We start from the raw sequence: 18,755 nt of genomic DNA on the forward strand, positions 1-18,755 counted from the left end.
GACCTCCAAGAGATCAACCAAGAGAGTTAATATTCATCAGGCACTTACTACCATATATATCCAGCAGACATTTCACTAAACCTCATTCATTCCTCACAGCAATCCAACAAGGCATGGATTATCATTTGGTTAAAGTCTCTTAGCTAACAACTGGCAAAACCAGTGGTCAGTCCAGGGCTGGGTGCCTCCAAAATTGGTGTCCCTGGACGCATCCAAATATATGTTTGACCTCTGTACATTGAGGATAGGTATTTTATGTTTCTATTTGTCACATACGCAGGAGTGCCCGATACCCAATATAAACAAGCAATACAGGGGCAGCGCAGAATCTGAGCATTTTAGCATGCTGAAAGTTGGAAGGAAAATTCTATTCTTTTTCTTCCACAGCACTTACCACATAGGATTCCCGTTACAAGCTGGCGCTCAAGCAAGCAAATCAAAAGTCACTCCATTTGCTTCTGTTTAATCTTTGAGTACCAAGTACCCAGAGCCAAAATTTCCACCCAGTTGCAGAAACTGTTCCTTTCCTTTTTGATTCCACATTAGTAATTTTATCTTTTGTTAATTGGCTTCTTGTATATATCTTTCAGTCATCTCCACAACTAGCAAAGTGCCCTGGCACATAGCGTTCAAAAAATAATTCCAGCACTCTGGGAGGCTGAGGTGGGAGGATCTCTTCAGGTCAGGAGTTCGAGACCAAGCCTTGGTCTCGAAGAGCAAGAGCGAGACCCCCGCCTTTACTAAAAATAGAAAAATTAGCCAGTTGTGTGTGGTGTCGCGTGCCAGTAGTCCCAGCTGCTCGGGAGGCTGAGGCAGGAGGATCGCGTGAACCCAGGAGTTTGAGGTTGCAGTGGGAGGTAGCTCCACGGTCCAATCCTCTCATATTGTGCTTTGTGCGAAGTGAGAATGTCTAACCCCGGAGCTGGGCTTAGGCAACACCAGGCGCTCACCAGGGTTGGGGCGGACCTCCTGCTCCAGGCTAGGCTGGGCAGCCCAGCTCCATTCCCGCGGCCACGCCCTTCCCAGCCCGGCGACGGCGCGAACCGAGCGCGCGGTGCCGGTTGGGCCTCGGTGCGCGCCGTAGCGGCCGACCGAGGAGGCGGGGCTCAGAGTCCGCCCCGCCCCGCCCCGCTTCCCGGCTGCGGCGTGGGGCTTACGATCAGCTTGTCCCTGGGGCTGCTTCTTTTAGCTCCAGCGGCCTGTAGCTGTGGCAATGGGGCAAGATCCGCGGACGCTGCCGCCTTCCCCCAACTGGTACTGCGCCCGCTGCAGCGATGCCGTGCCCGGGGGCCTCTTCGGCTTCGCGGCGCGTACCGCCGTCTTCCTTGTCCGCGTGGGCCCGGGCGCGGGCGCGAGCCCTGGGACTCCCCCGTTTCGAGGTAACTCCCCAACTCCGGGCCCTAGCCTTTCTGCGTTCCCCGGGGGCGTCTAGGGGGGCATCTCCAGCCACTCCTTTTTCTACAGATAGGGAAATTGAGGCCCAGGCAGGAAGAAGAGTCTGACCACAGCCACTAAGCTGAGTTGCATCGGATCGCCAAGAATGAGCTACCTCAGGCTGTGGTTGACCTGTCCCGCCTCCTGGCGCTTGCACGTGGGACCGCTCGCTTACTGAAAAGTTGGCCATTTGTAACATCTATGGCTTCCTTCGCCCACCCAGTGTGCCCTAGCCGCCTGGGAACCTTCTTGGGATTGGGGGCTGCCTACAGCTGCAGACCCTAAGCAAGATCCTGCATATATGTGACATTCATTTCTATAAGTTGAATGGGTTGAGCCAGATGCTTTCAGGCTCCAAACTAGGCTTTGATTGTGCCTTCGGATATGATGTGCCAGATACTTATTCTATTTTAAACGACTTCTGGGCAGATTTAAATAAGAATCACTTTCACAGTCTTCATTTGAGCTGCTTCGCAGCCTGTGAATTAAGCACAGCAAGGGTTATCAACATCATTTTACAGTTGAGAAGACTGAAGCTTAAAGAGAGAAAATGGCTTGTCTGAAGTGTCTTGACAGAGCCAATACCAGCACTTGGGGGTTCTGGTAATGAGTCCGTGGATACTTTTGTTATACCATGGGTTAAGTAATTCCACAACATCTGCTTACTCATCATCCAGCAACACTATGATTCTTCTAGATATCTTGGCTAGCACTTTAATTAACCTAGAGTCTCATTTTGCTTGAAGTCATAGGAGAGTTGGTGGGACACACAGAAAGAGTCTCTGGTTTCACATTTTCTCATCACCCTGGTCAATACAACCTCTGTGCCACCAGCTCCGATGATGGGACTGTGAAAATCTGGGATGTAGAGACAAAAACAGTTGTGACAGAACATGCACTCCATCAGGTAGGATGGCTTACTGGTTTCTCAGACTGTTTTTACGTGTCTGTGCTGAGGGTTCTTCTGCTTCAAGTAGAGTTTTTTGCTAGCTCATCTCTGCAAGGCAACTTGTATAATTGTTTATTAATAGATAAAAACTCTATATTGTAGAGCATCTCAACTTTTGTGAAAGGAGATGCATATAAACCAGAGGTTGGCAAACTGCTGTGCCACCTGTTTTTGCAAACAGTTTTGTTCATTTAAGTCTTGTCAGTGGCTGCTTTCATGCCATAACAGTTGAGTAGATGAAACAAGAACAATATGGCTCTCAAAGTCTAAAACATTTACTCTCTGGTTATTTATGTAGAATAGACTTCTGATATAAACTGTAAATGAGTGAATGAAATTCATTTTTAAACTAGATGGTTACTTGATATACCTGCCTCTTGAGAGAACAAAGGAAAGGGAAAGACTTACTTAATCTTTGTAAGAACTATGCATTAAGCTATTAAAGGAAGAAAAATATTTTTAATGATTGTTTGGTCCCCAGTAGTCTAAATTTTCATATCATTTTGTTAATATAGTGTCGCTGTACAAGTAGTGCTAGCAGGTATTTATTAAGTACCTCTAATGCACCTAGCATTATGCTGGTTTATGATATAGGTAAAAAATTAAGTAAAAATGCAGCATTGACAAATGAAGAACATACACTTTGTTTTGTTTTAAAGCATACGATATCAGCATTGCACTGGTCTCCTCGAGTAAAGGACTTAATAGTATCTGGGGATGAAAAAGGAGTAGTTTACTGTTACTGGCTTAACAGAAGTGACAGCCAGCACCTCTTTATAGAGCCCAGGACAATTTTCTGTCTTACTTGTTCACCTCATCATGAAGATTTAGTAGCCATTGGGTAAGTACTGTGCCATCTGTCCTGATGATTTATTTTTGTTTATGATCATATTTTACATTTCCTTTACCTTCTCTCATCCTTTCATTCCTCAAAGGAAATCATCTACAGATGTTAACTGCTTCCCCAGAGCCCTTGGCATCAATTATTCCTACATATACTTACTATCTCTCCCACTCCCTCTCTTTGTTTTTGTTTCTTTCGTTTCCATGATACTGTACTTTCCTCATTCTTCATTTCTGATTCCTCCAGTAAACCTGCAAATGTAGGAAATGTCCTCTTTCACCTTTTTCTCCCACTATACTGCCCTTAGATATAACATGAACTCCCTGAGTGTCATGACTCTGCTTTGTCTCTCTCGTTCTGAGCGCTCCCTCAAGATTGAGAAAGTGATAGGGCATTGAGATCTGTTTCCTCATTGATCACCAAGGTTGTTTCACATGAACTGTCTAAGTGGACGTCCCTTTTTCCCTTACCACTTCCTGTACTTCTCGCCCAAAGATGTCTCTTCCCTCCAGTTTGAAGACTTGACATAAACAACTTTACTAGAATGTTGAAGGAGAAAGTCTGACGAGTGGATTCAAGAGACTGGGGTGGGGGATAAGGTAATGGAGATACACAGAGACAATTTTTCACAAAATTTGTTGTAAAAATGTGCATAGACATGAAGCCACAGGAATATGAAATGGAAGATACCAAGGGCATGTTTTTATACTGCTGGAAGTACAGCTTAAAAAGAGGGAGAGCATGTTGCAGGAGTAAACTGATAAATACAGGAGTGATGTTAAGAAGTAAGGAGGGGGCCGGGCGTGGTGGCTCACGCCTGTAATCCTAGCACTCTGGGAGGCCGAGGCGGGTGGATCGTTGAGCTCAGGAGTTTGAGACCAGCCTGAGCAAGAGAGAGACCCCGTCTCTACTAAAAATAGAAAGAAATTAGCTGGACAACTAAAAATATATAGAAAAAATTAGCTGGGCATGGTGGTGCATGCCTGTAATCCCAGCTACTCGAGAGGCTGAGGCAGAAGGATTGCTTGAGCCCAGGAGTTTGAGGTTGCTGTGAGCTAGGCTGACGCCATGGCACTCTAGCCCAGGCAACAACAGAGTGAGATTCTGTCTCAAAAAAAAAAAAGAAGAAGAAGAAGAAGAAGAAGTGAGGAAGGGATTGAATTCAGATGACAAGTAGAAAGAATAGCTGAAAATATGGAAATAGGTGCAGGTTGGTTGGTAGAACTGTTTGAAAGAGGAAGATGTTCCATTTTATGGCTTCTGATTTTCTCAGGCATAAGTCAGAATGATGGAGTCAAGTTCAGGATGGGGTTGTAACTGGATAAGGGTAGAAAGTATAAAAACAGTCATCTCACAGTATAGGAAAATGAACTTACTAAAGGAAATTTTAGGTGCAGTGTTTACTATTTAGTGCCACACTAAGGATCATGGTCATGAATTTAAAGTAAACTACTCAAACCAATTGAGAAAAGAGATGGTTAAATTCAGCCAGGTTTGGGGTTTTGTGGAGTAAATATCCCTAAGGGAGAAAGACACAAGGGCAATAATAGTGTTTTTCAAAAGTGATCAGAATGATGGATCATGCAATCTGTGCAGCATGAGGGAAGTATAGGGAAGCACGTATGGGTGAGTGATAGTGAAAATGTAAGGAGGTCTGTGGATCGGCGGTCTCGTGAAGTGGGAGCAGTGTTGGAGTGAGGGCACTAGAGTAAGCAGATAGAGGACCTTCAGTGATTATTCCCAGAAAGTTCGATTCAGATTTCAAAATTGGTTGATCTCATGACAGTTGGATTGTATTACTTGGTGATTTTCAAAGTCTAGTCTTCAAAGATTGCTATATTCTATTATTTATTGTTCTTTTTTCTAAATAAAGCAGTGCTAGTATTTTTCCCTGTAGATTTGTCTAATGTGTAGGAAGTATGAATAGATACAACCTTTTTGGAGAGTATAATTTTGTACTTTCTAGTAAAGCAAAGATGCACATATCTTACATCCTGGCAGTTCCGTCACTAGGCATCAAACCTGAAATTTTCTTAGGTATGTACAAGAACATTAATAGCATTTTTTGTTTGTTATTGCAATAAATGGAAGCCCTTCAAAAGGAAAATGAATAAATTGTGGTATATTCACACAGTGTAATGCTAATACAATAGTATAAATGACTGGCCAGGAACTAGAGTTACATGTATCAACATGGATGACTCACAAACAGAATGAATGAAAAAAGCAAGCTGCAGAAAGACAGACTGCTCGAAACCATTTATATGAAGGTTTAAAATATACATTGTATATTGTATATATTAGGAATACATACAAAGAAAGGCGAGGAATACAATGCAAAATTCACAAATGGTGATTTACCTCTGGATACAGGAAGAGAAGAGGTCTGAGAAGGAGAGAGATTTGATTGAGGTGGGATATTCAAAGGACTTCAGGCCGGGCGCGGTGGCTCACGCCTGTAATCCTAGCACTCTGGGAGGCCGAGGTGGGCGGATCGTTTGAGCTCAGGAGTTCGAGACCAGCCTGAGCAAGAGCGAGACCCCATCTCTACTAAAAATAGAAAGAAATGATATGGACAGCTAAAAATATATATAAAAAAAATTAGCCGGGCATGGTGGTGCATGCCTGTAGTCCCAGCTACTCGGGAGGCTGAGACAGGAGGATCCCTTGAGCTCAGGAGTTTGAGGTTGCTGTGAGCTAGGCTGACGCCACGGCACTCACTCTAGCCTGGGCAACAGAGTGAGACTCTGTCTCAAAAAAAAAAAAAAAAGGACTTCAGCTCTACTGGCAGTTATTTTGTTCTTAAACTGGGTGGTAGATACTTTTTTCTGTATGTGAAATAATTCATTTTTAAAAGGCTTTTAGAATTTCTCAGTTTCTTCTGAATTATTAAGATGACAGCCTAGGAATATGCAGGTCTGGAGTATAGAGTTCTGCAGCTTTTGCTAAGGTCATAGTTAGAAAAGTAGTATCACTTGTAAAAAGGAGATTTTTTTTTCATTGCACTGGGACAAATTTGTCTCTAATTACAAGAGTTGCTGGACCCCTGTAAGAACTATTTTTTTATAAGTTCCCTTAGAACAAAAGCATGCTCTACTGTTGAGCTCTGTACCAGGCAACATATACAGTATTACTTAGTGACAAGCATTTGATCATGGAGGAGTATTTTAACAAAACCAGGAAGCATGAAATGAACACTTTAGAAAAAGGACAAAACAAAACTATTTTTTGTTCCCTTCTCCCCCATCCCAAATGCACCTTTTGGAAATGCACAATGGTAACTTCTAAGGCAAAATGTTTACTGGAAAGACTGTTCTGTCTTCATTTTTCAGTGATATTTATAACTCTGTTTTTTCAGCTACAAAGATGGCATAGTGGTTATAATTGATATCAGTAAGAAAGGAGAAGTTATTCACAGGCTTCGAGGCCATGATGATGAAATCCACTCCATAGCCTGGTGTCCCCTGCCTGGTGAAGATTGTTTATCCATAAATCAAGATGAAAATTCAGGTAGAGTGGATTTAAGGGAGGGTTCAATACTCATTATACCTGAGAAAGTGGGTAAAATTGTATCATTTGAATTATATGTAAAACTTTAGATTTTACAGATAAGACATATGAAAGAGATAGCTAAGTTTTGGGAATGGCTGCAAACTAATTTTTCTTTGACAAGTACATGTTTAATGAAAATTAACAAAATTACCATCTCTCTCCTAGAAGAACCTGAAATTCCCAATGGTAAAGTTACAGCACAAACTCCAGTAACAAAAGGCTGCTACTTAGCCACTGGAAGTAAAGATCAAACCATTCGAATCTGGAGCTGCTCTAGAGGCCGAGGTAAAATTCATGTTTGATGTTTCTATTGTGATGTAACCTATGTTGATCCCATAGAAGTAGAAGCTTTTGTTCTTATTGTCCAGAGGGTGTGTCATCTGTCTGAAAGCAGTTCCTTTTCTGTGCAGAGATTTGCTTCCCCAATTGACCCTGGGCTAGTAGAACTCTCTGTTCTCTGAACATCTGGCTTTGAAATTGGAGATAAGAGTTTCTGATGCATTGTAGGAGAAGGCAAGGACCTCTGCTTTGTAGAAGGATCACTGTGTGCAGTGGAAAGCAAGATATTTGTTATAAGAACAGGAATGTTAGAACATAGCAAGGTCTGGATCAGAGGAATGGAAAGAAAAGGTCTCTGGAGTTAGAACTTTTAAAACACAAATGGAGAATAAATAATATACACCTAGCATAGAAGCCTATGTTTAAATGTAAAATCTTAGTTTATCCAAATTATGGAGACCCTCAGTCATTTAGCTTTCCCAAGCTTCTCTTTGATAGAACTTTTACCTTTAAGCTTATAAATTGAGAGAAACTCCAGGCAGAATGAATATTACCTTTATAATAAAAAACACCTTTCTCTTTTTAGTGGCTTCTCCTCTTTGTCTACCTTTTCCCCCAGTTTTTTAAATTGTGGTAAAAATACGTATAACATAAAATTTATCATCTTAACCACTTTTAAGTGTACATTTAAGTGGTGACATACATTTGTCAGTTATGCAGCCATCACCACCATCCATGTCCAGAACTCTTCTGATTTTGTAATACTGAAACTCTATACCCATTAAACAGTAACTCTCCATTCCGCCTCCCACCCCATTGACTTCATCAGTGGTAACTAATAGTATAATTTTGGAAGGCAGAACTTTTTTAAGGTTTGTGGACTACTTTGAACATACTATAGTTAAAACTCCAAGTGGGAACGTCAGGCTGAGAATCCCTCCAGAAGGGTAACCTCAAACGATGTATGTCTAGTACGATGGCCTTTAACTGTGGTTGTGCAGTGGAATCACCTGGAGAGTTTTTGGAAAAGGTAGGTTTCTGGACCCCACCTCAGATCTACTGAATCAGAATCTCTAGGAGTTGGGCCCTGGCATATTTATTTTTAAAAGCTCCACCTGTGGTTCTGATACATGACATAGATTAAGAACCACTGGTTTTAGTAGTGTGTCGGCGGTGGGGGGGGGAATGAGGGGGAGAAATTCCCATGCAACAACATGGTGACTGCCAGATTTTCCTCTTTGTTGGATTTCTTGCCAACTAGAAGTAATCTCAACCTCTGTCTTTCCAACTTTGGCACTATGTTGCCACTTTTGTGTGAGTAGCCTGGTTGGGTTACCACGTGGGTTCTCAATTCTAGTTGGGAACTCATTTTCTCAGACAAAAAATATTCTTAATGCGTGTGACAGCCTATAAAAGCTTATTTGACCTAAATGTGGCTAGACTAGTGTTAACCACTTTTTATAATGATATTTCCATGGGAAAATGAGATCTAAATTCTAAGTAACCTAACAAACTTTTAAACAATGGACTGTGTATTATGAACTGCTGGTGACTTCACACATGTAGTTCATTGTCTTGAGTGCCCAATGACCTTCCTTTAATCTGCAGGGGTGATGACTTTGAAATTGCCTTTTCTGAAAAGAAGAGGAGGGGGTATAGACCCAACTGTTAAGGAGCGCCTTTGGTTGACACTCCATTGGTCCAGTAATCAGCCAACACAGCTGGTATCCAGTTGTTTTGGGTAAGTCTTTTTGATTATGTTTTCTCCGATATATATTTGTTTTCCTATTTGGCCTTAAGGATTCCTAGGCTTCTCTTTGCAGATACAAAAGATGGAGAAAGTAATGGTCAAGGCTTATATTATGGTGGGCCATTTGAAATGGAAAAATCATGTGACTAATACCTGTGCTGTCTACTAAAAGAGTTGTAAAAAGATCAAATAAGTATAGCCTGATGGTTAAGATATGGACTCTGAAGTCAGGCCGAACTAAATTTTAGACTCAATCTGTTATTAATACTTATCTCGTTTGTGCTCATGATCAAGACCCTTTACTTTTCTGAGCTTCATTTACTTTGTGTATAGAAAGGGGAGACAGTTATAATATTTTCCATCTCTTAAGATGGTTATGGCCATCCAATAAACAAAATTTATTAAGCACCTGCTTCTAGTTGCTGGAGATTATAAGTGCATTTAACAAAGTCACTGCTTTTAAATGAGGTAATACAGGAAAGCACATAGAAATCCCCTAAAAATATTAACCGTGGCTCTACGCCCCCACCACCCCAAAAGGAGATATCTCTTAAAGCTTCAGGTGCTATGCAAATTTTGGTGAGATTTTAATAATTAAAGCTATTAGAGAAATTTGTTTAAAAAATAGTTCAGTACATTCATATGATTCAAAAAGTGTGAAAGTACATAATAATAAAGTATCCTCCCCACCTCTGTCTTCCCTAGCTACTTGGTTTCCCTCCCTGTGGCCAGTGACTCTTTGTTTTTTTGTGTGTGTTGTAGAGATATTTTCTAGAGATATTTAAGAATGTGCAGTGTTTCTCTCCTTAAAGGAGCAATTAACAGAAATTATTTTGAAACTGGCTGAACAATCACTTGTTTTTATATTGCTTGAGAAAGAACTAATGCTTATGTTTTTCCTTCACAGAGGCGAACTGCTGCTATGGGATCTCACCCAGTCCTGGAGACGGAAGTACAGCCTCTTTAGCGCTTCATCAGAAGGGCAGAATCATTCAAGAATTGTGTTTAATTTATGTCCTTTACAAACTGAGGATGACAAACAGCTGCTACTTTCCACATCAATGGATAGAGATGTAAGAACTGCTTATTTGTGTTCAGCATTATAGAACAGTGATTTACAAGCTGGATGGAATTCGAGGGCTTTTTCAAACCATCCATCAGTCTTTACACCCCACCCCTGGCTCCAATTTCAGAGTTACTGTTACTGATCAACACTAAATATATCAACAGTATATAGAAGGAGGGAAAATGTGAGGAACCATCAAGATGCTTTTTTGTTAAAGCAGACTTAACAAAGAAGAGCAGATGTGTCCACGGAGTTATGTGTGAGATCCTCATACTAAGGCTTATCTTGGTCTGTAGTTTAGGTAGCAGAATTGTTTACTCTCGGTGAGCTCTCTCTGAGAGAGAATTGGCTTTATATTAATATGACAGTCTGTAACCTTACAGCTTTGCAGTTAAGCTCGGTGTATTTGATACACTTTGTTTTCTCCCAGGTCCTTCTGTTAAACAAGTGATGATTAAAAATTTGTCCCTCTTTTTTCCCCTGGCCATGATGAGATATTTTCCTTTTTAAGATAGCAGTTCTTTGATTTTTTCCACTATACTGAGGCCATCTTCATCCTTAGAGTTTGCTGAATGAGGTTACCAATACCTAATGGAATGGAAAGACCACTGAACTCTGGGAGACAGGAGGTGTGGGTTCTGATTAATTTGATGTGTGACCCTGAATTCACTTGACATCTCTGGGAATAAATATATTCCAAGATCCTGCTGAGCTATGTAATTTATTACTGATATTTTTTTCTAAGAGATACTTTTTTCCAATTCCTACTGGAAAGTTTAAAATGACATTATCGTTACCCATTCTTTGAGCCTATGTTATTTGAAATACGGATTCTTTTTCTTATTTCTCTGCTCTTTTTATGTATAGGCCCTTACTCTTAATCTTTTCAGATAAAATGTTGGGACATGGCCACCTTGGAGTGCTGTTGGACCCTGCCTTCCCTTGGTGGGTTTGCCTACAGCCTGGCTTTCTCTCCTGTGGACGTAGGCTGTTTGGCCATAGGCGTTGGGGATGGCATGATCCGTGTGTGGAATACACTCTCCATAAAGAACAACTATGATGTGAAAAATTTTTGGCAAGGTGTCAGGTCCAAGGTTACAGCGGTAAGGATGCTTTCTTTGAGCTTGTTTTGAACTTTTTTTCAAATAATTCTTTTATAGAGAATATCTGTGCATTTAAATGAACTCTATTGGGAACCAAAAGTTGTTTAAAGGTATTTTCAATGAAGTTTGAAACTAGGAAAGCAGAAGGACCCTCTAACCAAATCCCTTATCTCCAAATTCAGAATTATAAAGCCTTCATTCATCTTACCATGTTTTCTAATAGTAAAAAAATTAGAAATAACCTCAATGTGTGTTCATAAAAGTTACATTAAGTTACAATATAACCACATGTTAGAATGGCATTGAACTATTAAAAACGGTAACATAGATTCTTCTTTGATATGGAAAGATGTTATAAATGATTCATGAAAAATACAAATTATAAAACATGGAATGCAGGTTACAAAACAGTATATGTAATTTTTTGTTTGCTTGTCTCTAAAATGATACCACTGTTGTAGCTATTTAGTCTAAAAGCAATAAATGTAGTTTAAAAAGAAAAACAGTATAAAAGTATAGAAACCAAACATTTTTTTCTTATCCTCCACTCCATTCCCCTACTTCTATAATCCAGAGAACCACTGTTGATAATTTATAATGTCCTTCCAAATTTTCTTAATTATTAACAGAATCATATTTTCTAAATTGTTCTAGAATCTTTTATTCCCACTCTATAGTGTATCATGTGCATCATTTAAATGTTTAAACCTGTCTGTCTTCAATTGTGTATATCTAAGTTTACTCATGAAAATGTCTGGAAAAAGATATAAAGTTGACAGTGGGTTTTTTTTTTAATAGATTACAGGTAACTTTCACTTTGTCTTTATTGCTCTTCATCTTTCTCTTTTAAATAATGAGAATTAGAAGAAATCAAGAACAGGAAAGTTTCCCATTTGAATGTTTGAAGGATAATGTAAGGATTCCCTTAACTTTATGCCCCTTTTCCTATATATTCTCACTTCAGAACTCTTTTTTTGTAGCTGTGCTGGCACCCAACCAAGGAAGGTTGCTTAGCTTTTGGAACTGATGATGGAAAAGTGGGATTATATGACACCTACTCCAACAAGTAAGAAATCAGTGGTTCTTGTTTAGCTCATTGACCGAAATGTCCATGATAGGTTTAATATTGAGTTCATAAACTGGATGTACATCAAAATTGCATAGGAGGCTTTTTAAAAATAAGATTCTGGCTCTGAGACAAGTGCAGAGCTTGCCATTTTACTTTTAAAAATTATTTTCAGATGATGGTAGTTCAGCCTATCTGACCTTTGGGAACATGTTTTATTTTTACAAAAGTTTTCAGGAATAGAAGAAAGTTGAAAGACTAGGACAAAGAATAGCTGTGTACCTTTTATCTAGATTCACCATGCGTTAACATTTTGCCATTCTTATTTTATCTGTGTGTATATGTGTCTTCATATGTGTGTTTTATATGAAACATATGAAATGAACTTGAATACATCATGACTCCTCTCTCTTAAAATTCAAAGAATAAAGGCATTCTCCTATGTAACCATAATATCCTAATCACACTTAAGAAAATTAACAGTAATTTCATAATATTATCTAATATCTAGTCCATATACAAGTTTCCTCAGTTGATCCAAAAATGTTTTTTCTAGTTTTCTTTTTTTCAAATTAGTTTTCCATTAGGGTTCATACATTGCATTTTGTTATGTCTCTTTAATCTCATACTGCAGAATAATGTCCTCCACTTGTTTCTTTTCCATGACATTGCTTTTTCAATTTGAAGACTCCAGTTAAGTTGTTTGGTAGACTATTCTACATTTTGGACCTGTCTAATTGCTTCCTTATGGAAGTAATCTAACTCATTTCTCTACTTCCTATATTTCCTATAAACTGAAAGTTTTGTCCAGAGCTGCGTTGTCCATTACGATAGTCATTAGCCATAGGTGAGCACTGAGCACTTGGAAGGTGGCAAGTCCCAACTGAAATGTGCTATAAATGTAAATACACACCAGAGTTCAAAGTTTTAGTATTTTAAAAAAGTATAAAATATCTCAATCTCAGTAATTATTTTATTTTGATTACATTTTAAATAATACTTTTAGTGCATTGATTCAAATAAAATGTTATTAAAACTGAATTAGTTTTTTTTTTTTTTTTTTGCTTTTTTTAATGTGGCTACTAGAAAGTTTTAGGTAACATTTGTGGCTTGTATTTATAGCTCACATTATATATCTATTGGACACAGCTGCTCTAGAGGCTTGATTAGATTCCAGACCAGTGTTGTTCAGTTTAGTAGGCACATGTAGCTCTTTATACTTAAAGTAATTAAAGTTAAATAAAATTAGAATTTCAGTTCCTCAGTCACACTACCCTCATTTCCAATGCACAAGAGCCATCTGTGGCCAATGGCTACCTTATTAAATAGCATTGTTCTAGACCAGGGGTTGGTGAATTACGGTCCCTGAGTTAAAAATGTCTTTACCTTTTTAAGTAGTTGGGGAGAAAAATAAAAAATATTGCATGACATATGAAGATTAAATACAATCAGATTTCAGTGTCCATAAATAAAGTTTTATTGGCATACAGTCACACTGTTTATATTCTGTCTGGCTGCTTTCATACTACCACAGCAGAGTAAGAGTAGTTGTGGCAGAGACCACATGGCTCACAAAGCCCGAAATATTTACAGAAGTTTGCCTACCTCTGTCCTAGATCATTCACTTCTAAGTGAGTCATTTATTTTACTGCAGAGCTGACCTCCTATGTATATACAGTTCTTTAAGTACTCACGTAGTACCTACACTATTGACTATTCTTTTTTAATTCTCAAAAAATATATGCTATTTTAAAGATGTATGCATTAAAGATTTATTTAAAATACACTGTTTTGTTTTTTGCTGCCCCATATGATCTGCAGGAAAAAAACAGCCTTTTTGTTTTTTTCTCACCTGAGATGAGGTCTCACTATTCCCCAGGCTGGTCTCAAACTCCTAGGCTAGAGCAATCCTCCTGCCTCAGCCTCCCAAGTAGCTGGGACTATAGGGATGCACTGCCACAGCCAGGTTTACACTGTTTTTATTTAACAAAATAAAACAATATATTTATTTAAGTCGCTCTATGTCATCACAAAATTGCTAGTTCTGTTAAATTAATATCCCCTGGTTATTATAAGCAGAATATTCAGACTAATACTAGAAAAGGCATGTAGTAGAGGAAAGGATATTGCTATAGAGATATTGTTAGGCATTCAGCCAGAACTGCTTATTCTATTTCTTTTAGCCAAAGAAATTGTGGTTCGTTATCTATAATGATCACTATAAATTTTTCAGATACATGGAAATAAAGTCATCCGCTAATTCAGTCTTAGGTTCTGGAGTTCTAAAATCATGTAAAGAATATAATTTACATTAAACATAATAACAGTGCTGCCCTTTTTTTTCCCTACAAAGCTAAGCATTCTTTACCGACACATCACATATCATTAACACCACAACAGCCTTAGAAAATATTCTTAAAGGCAAGGCTTCTTTAAAAGACAGTCAAAAATTAAAAATTTATCTACCCTGAAATCTTGTCTCAGTTTAAGCTTGTTAATGGCACAGGGTAAGTCTAACTATAAGACAGATACACTTGAATGGAAATATATGCACTGGCCAGATAGGTGAGAGTAACATTTTTTTTTTCTAGGTAAAGTATATTCAGGACTTAATTACTGTGGTAGTAGATATCATTGTATGGTATGTTATTTAACTGTTTGCAATCAACTGTTTGGAGAAAGATACAGTTAAATTGTTTTCCTCCAAGATCAGCAATGAAATTTACAATAGGGAACTTTTAGAAAAAGATGGTCTGTTTCCACTATGCCTTTTTGTTTAAATCTTTCTGTTTGTTCTCTCCCTACCCCACCAAAAGACCTCCACAGATTTCTAGCACATATCATAAGAAGACTGTGTACACATTAGCCTGGGGGCCACCAGTACCCCCTATGTCACTTGGTAAGTGTCTAGACTATTCTATTTTTTATTGTTTCTTTTTAATTTTTGGATTTTTTTTCCCCTTATAAGCTATGGCAGGAAGTCTGGGCCATTCTATAACAAATGAGAGTGTTCTCTTTCTTTCAGTTTAATCCTGGTGTAGTAAAGCTAGAAAGAGTCATAAATGTTCTAGTGCAGTGACTGCTTATGTGGGCTGCTGTGTCCCCAGGGGTTCATGAAGGCAGTAGTGGCAGGTCATAAATCAGAATCACTGGGAGAAACCACCCATAATAAGCCTCCCCAAAGTCTAACTAAAGCCTTGTTTCTTCTCTGTGAACTAAACTTTTTCATTGTACATATAGTAATCTTGTGCTGGATCTTGAAACCCAGTCTAATATTCCTCACTAAAACTTGCTGTCATTTTTTAATTTTGTCAGAATTAGGATGTTATTTCAGTATATTAATGGAATAATGATTATTTGTTTTCACCCACGGTTAAAGCAAACCTAGAATTTCTGAAATGATCTCTTACCTTTGATTCAACATTTTTCCCCTTTCCCCCTTTTAGCCCCTTAGCCTTGTCTTTCTTATCTCTAACATAATGGGTCCTTCAGAATATCTTTTAAAATGAGTGTCTTCAACACAAGTCTGTGATAAACTTTTCTTAACCATCTATAATAAACATCTGTCATTTCCATACGAATTGCATCATATAAAGATAAATCATCAGAACTCAAGCAGCCTTGGAATTTATAGTTCATTCATTCAATGAATGTTTATTGTGTACTTGATTTGTTGTCTGGCAGTGGTGAAAATAAAACTTGCCCTTACAGAAACCCACCAGAACCACTGTTTGCTTCCTAAAAATTAACAAGAGGATTGCTATAATACTAAGGAAATCACTGCTTTGAGGACAGCTCCGTATAGTCATAGGAAACTCCATAATCCTGCAGCTCCATATATTTAAATGCCCCAAAGAATAGAATATTTATTTGTGGAAGAATAAGAAAATTCTCACAATCTTTGCTTTAAGAATGTATGTATGTTTTCTGATCCTAGCTTTGGTTCCCCTACTATTAATATCTTAAATGCCAGAAGAATGTTTAAAGCAAGTATGTTATGTCAGAAATTAACATAGAATTGCAGTAGTATACCTTTTTGACTTCTCCCAACAACTGTGTTCAGATGGAAAGAACAGTGACTTTATTCTAATGTGTCAGAATTTTTAAATATAAAATTCTTTTAAAACAGCTCAGAATGATATGGTCATACTATAGCAAGAAATAGCTAAGCTGGTGAAGTACAAAACTGATAAACTTTCTTTTCTTGTTTCATATAGGAGGAGAAGGAGATAGACCTTCCCTTACTTTATATAGCTGTGGAGGGGAAGGGATTGTGTTACAGCATAACCCCTGGAAGCTTAGTGGAGAGGCCTTTGACATCAACAAACTCATCAGGGACACCAATTCAATCAAAGTGAGTTCTTAGGGTCCTAAAGTCTTTTCTTGATCTCTCAACATCACAGGTTCCTGTGGGTTTCCCACCTTGCAAAATAAATACCATTATTAGAGATATCTATCATGCTAAGTCAGATTTCTTAGATGTTCTTATAAGGATGTAAGTGAATTTGTGGGTTATAACATGTATCTTAGGAATCTTTATCCTGGAGTAAAACAACGAACTACCCCCAAAAAAGTTTTTTCTCAAGTGCAATGGTGATTTATTATTATTAACTTTCAGATTTGCATATAAAGTATCCTTTTCAAGCCAACCACTTTAAACAGAGTGATGCCATAGTAAGAATAACTTTATGGTATCGTGTCCAAATGCAGCTGCAAGGTGTGTTCCTCAAAAAAAATTGTCATTTTTAATGTTTTAGTGAAATAATTTTAAATACACATAAAAGCTACAGAAATAATACAAATAATTCCCTTTTATATCCTTTACCCGAATTCCCATATTTAATCTCATTTGCTTTACCATTCTATCAATATATCGGTATGCCAGACTGTCTTTTACAGTCAGACCTTAAATGCTGAGATTTCCTTACCCTTTGAAATTAGCATTTTTAAATTTTTGCTCATTATTTTTGTATGGCTAGCATAAAGGTAACATTTAGTCATAATTGAATTATATTTTTTTGTTATATCCCTTCATTATCTTAAGTGTCATCTAAACATTAACATTTAACAATAAATAAGAGAGATAAAATTCCTGTCCCTAACAAACTTTTGATTTAGTGGCAGATATGGATCAGTTCATACTAGGAGTCTGGGCTAGAAGTAGAAATTTGGAATCCCTCCACATAAATGGTAGATGAAAAGGCTGTGGGCGTGTATATGAAGTGGGCTAAAGAGACAAGGGCCCAGGCAGCCTTGCGGAGCACCAACATGTAGAGGTAGAGGAAAAATGATTCTGGAAAAAAGCTTTGAAAGGGATAGGAAGAAAACAAAGAGAATGTGTATAGCTGTTGTTAAGGACCATGACCCCCATATTGTCAAAGCCAATGGGCACATTTCTTTACTGTGAGATAGAATTTCACAAGGTAAAACATTGTAGACATGTAGTACTTATTGGCCTCTCTTTTCTGTCTCAATAGGAAATTATTATAGAATGCTTGTTCTTAGTAATTCTTTGACTACTTATGTAGATTATTTACAAGAATGGCTGTTGTATAATTGGCACATTTTTTAACTCTAGGGATTTTTTTTCTTATGCTGTCATCATTGATTTGTATGATATGTAGAGAGAATAATGTTTATAGTCAAGATTGGTTTGTTTTGCTTTCTAGTACAAAATGCCTGTACACACAGAGATCAGCTGGAAAGCAGATGGCAAAATTGTGGCTCTTGGCAATGAAGATGGGTATGTATTTGTTTCTTTAAAAAAAAATATGTAGTTGCACATATATTTGATCACAAGCTGGCTAGCTAATGCCATCTGTAATATTAGTTAGGGAACCCCAGTTGCATTTGGTATTCTGATTTATCCTTGATATCACTGACTGATGTAGTTTTCTCTGTCTTTGAGAACTATGGAATTATTTAGATATTTTCAGGCCAAAGAGAGTATTTGGCTCCTTTATGCCTCACGAAGTGCTCATCTCCTGTATTGAACTGCCTAAATCTCACTTTGTTTTTTTAAAGTAAGCCTAGGCAGAAATGTTCTTTGGGTCTCACTATGTCCTATCCAATGTTGATCATAGTAATACAGTCCTAATTCAGCCACTGGTTTATTCATTCTTTCACCTTCTCCCTATCACCATTTATTATGAATGCCTGATAAACACAACTTTTCAGGGATTGTGGAATTTTTAAAAGCTAAATATACTTGTTGAGAGAATAACTTACTGTGCCTGGTTCTTTATGAGAGAATGAGCTTTGCGGTGAAAGAAAGAGTTATCCTAGTTCATCTCATCTTTCCTTGACTAGTGGAATGAGGAAGATGTCTGTTTGCCTTAGACTGTAATGTGACTATTCATCCATCCGTCTTGTTTTGGTGTGTTTCTTATTCCAGATCAATAGAAATATTTCAGGTTCCCAACTTGAAACTGATCTGCACCATCCAGCAGCATCACAAGCTTGTGAATACGATTAGCTGGCATCATGAGCATGGCAGCCAGCCAGAGCTGAGCTACCTGATGGCCTCTGGCTCCAACAATGCAGTCATTTATGTGCATGACCTGAAGACTGTCATAGGTAACTTTGGTTTCTTCCATATTGGGGATGGTATCATGTGTTCAGCTACTTTCCATTCTAATCTTTGTTCCTTTTTTATTTTTGGCATTACAATAAATATTCTCATTATGTTTTTTGTTCTCAAAGGTAATATATT

At 38.1% G+C, this 18,755-nt stretch overlaps 1 protein-coding gene across 2 annotated transcripts in view; it reads left to right on the forward strand.

Annotated features, from left to right (window-relative positions):
* The first annotated feature begins 59 nt into the window (after window positions 1-59).
* Window positions 60-18,755, forward strand: part of GEMIN5 (gem nuclear organelle associated protein 5) — a 43,941-nt gene continuing 25,245 nt past the window's right edge. Inside the window, exons 1-13 of one of the 2 annotated variants that reach the window (XM_069483889.1) lie at window positions 60-1,379; window positions 2,181-2,341; window positions 3,043-3,224; window positions 6,586-6,737; window positions 6,945-7,064; window positions 8,667-8,799; window positions 9,716-9,881; window positions 10,765-10,977; window positions 11,958-12,043; window positions 14,860-14,942; window positions 16,261-16,397; window positions 17,713-17,786; window positions 18,438-18,619. In XM_069483889.1, coding sequence (XP_069339990.1) covers window positions 1,214-1,379; window positions 2,181-2,341; window positions 3,043-3,224; window positions 6,586-6,737; window positions 6,945-7,064; window positions 8,667-8,799; window positions 9,716-9,881; window positions 10,765-10,977; window positions 11,958-12,043; window positions 14,860-14,942; window positions 16,261-16,397; window positions 17,713-17,786; window positions 18,438-18,619 — 1,855 coding nt within the window. In that variant the 5' untranslated portion in view covers window positions 60-1,213. The remainder of the gene's footprint in view (window positions 1,380-2,180; window positions 2,342-3,042; window positions 3,225-6,585; window positions 6,738-6,944; window positions 7,065-8,666; window positions 8,800-9,715; window positions 9,882-10,764; window positions 10,978-11,957; window positions 12,044-14,859; window positions 14,943-16,260; window positions 16,398-17,712; window positions 17,787-18,437; window positions 18,620-18,755) is intronic. The other variant, XM_069483890.1, reaches the window with a different exon arrangement.

Source organism: Eulemur rufifrons, chromosome 10, assembly GCF_041146395.1.
Source record: "Eulemur rufifrons isolate Redbay chromosome 10, OSU_ERuf_1, whole genome shotgun sequence".
Taxonomy (NCBI): domain Eukaryota; kingdom Metazoa; phylum Chordata; class Mammalia; order Primates; family Lemuridae; genus Eulemur; species Eulemur rufifrons.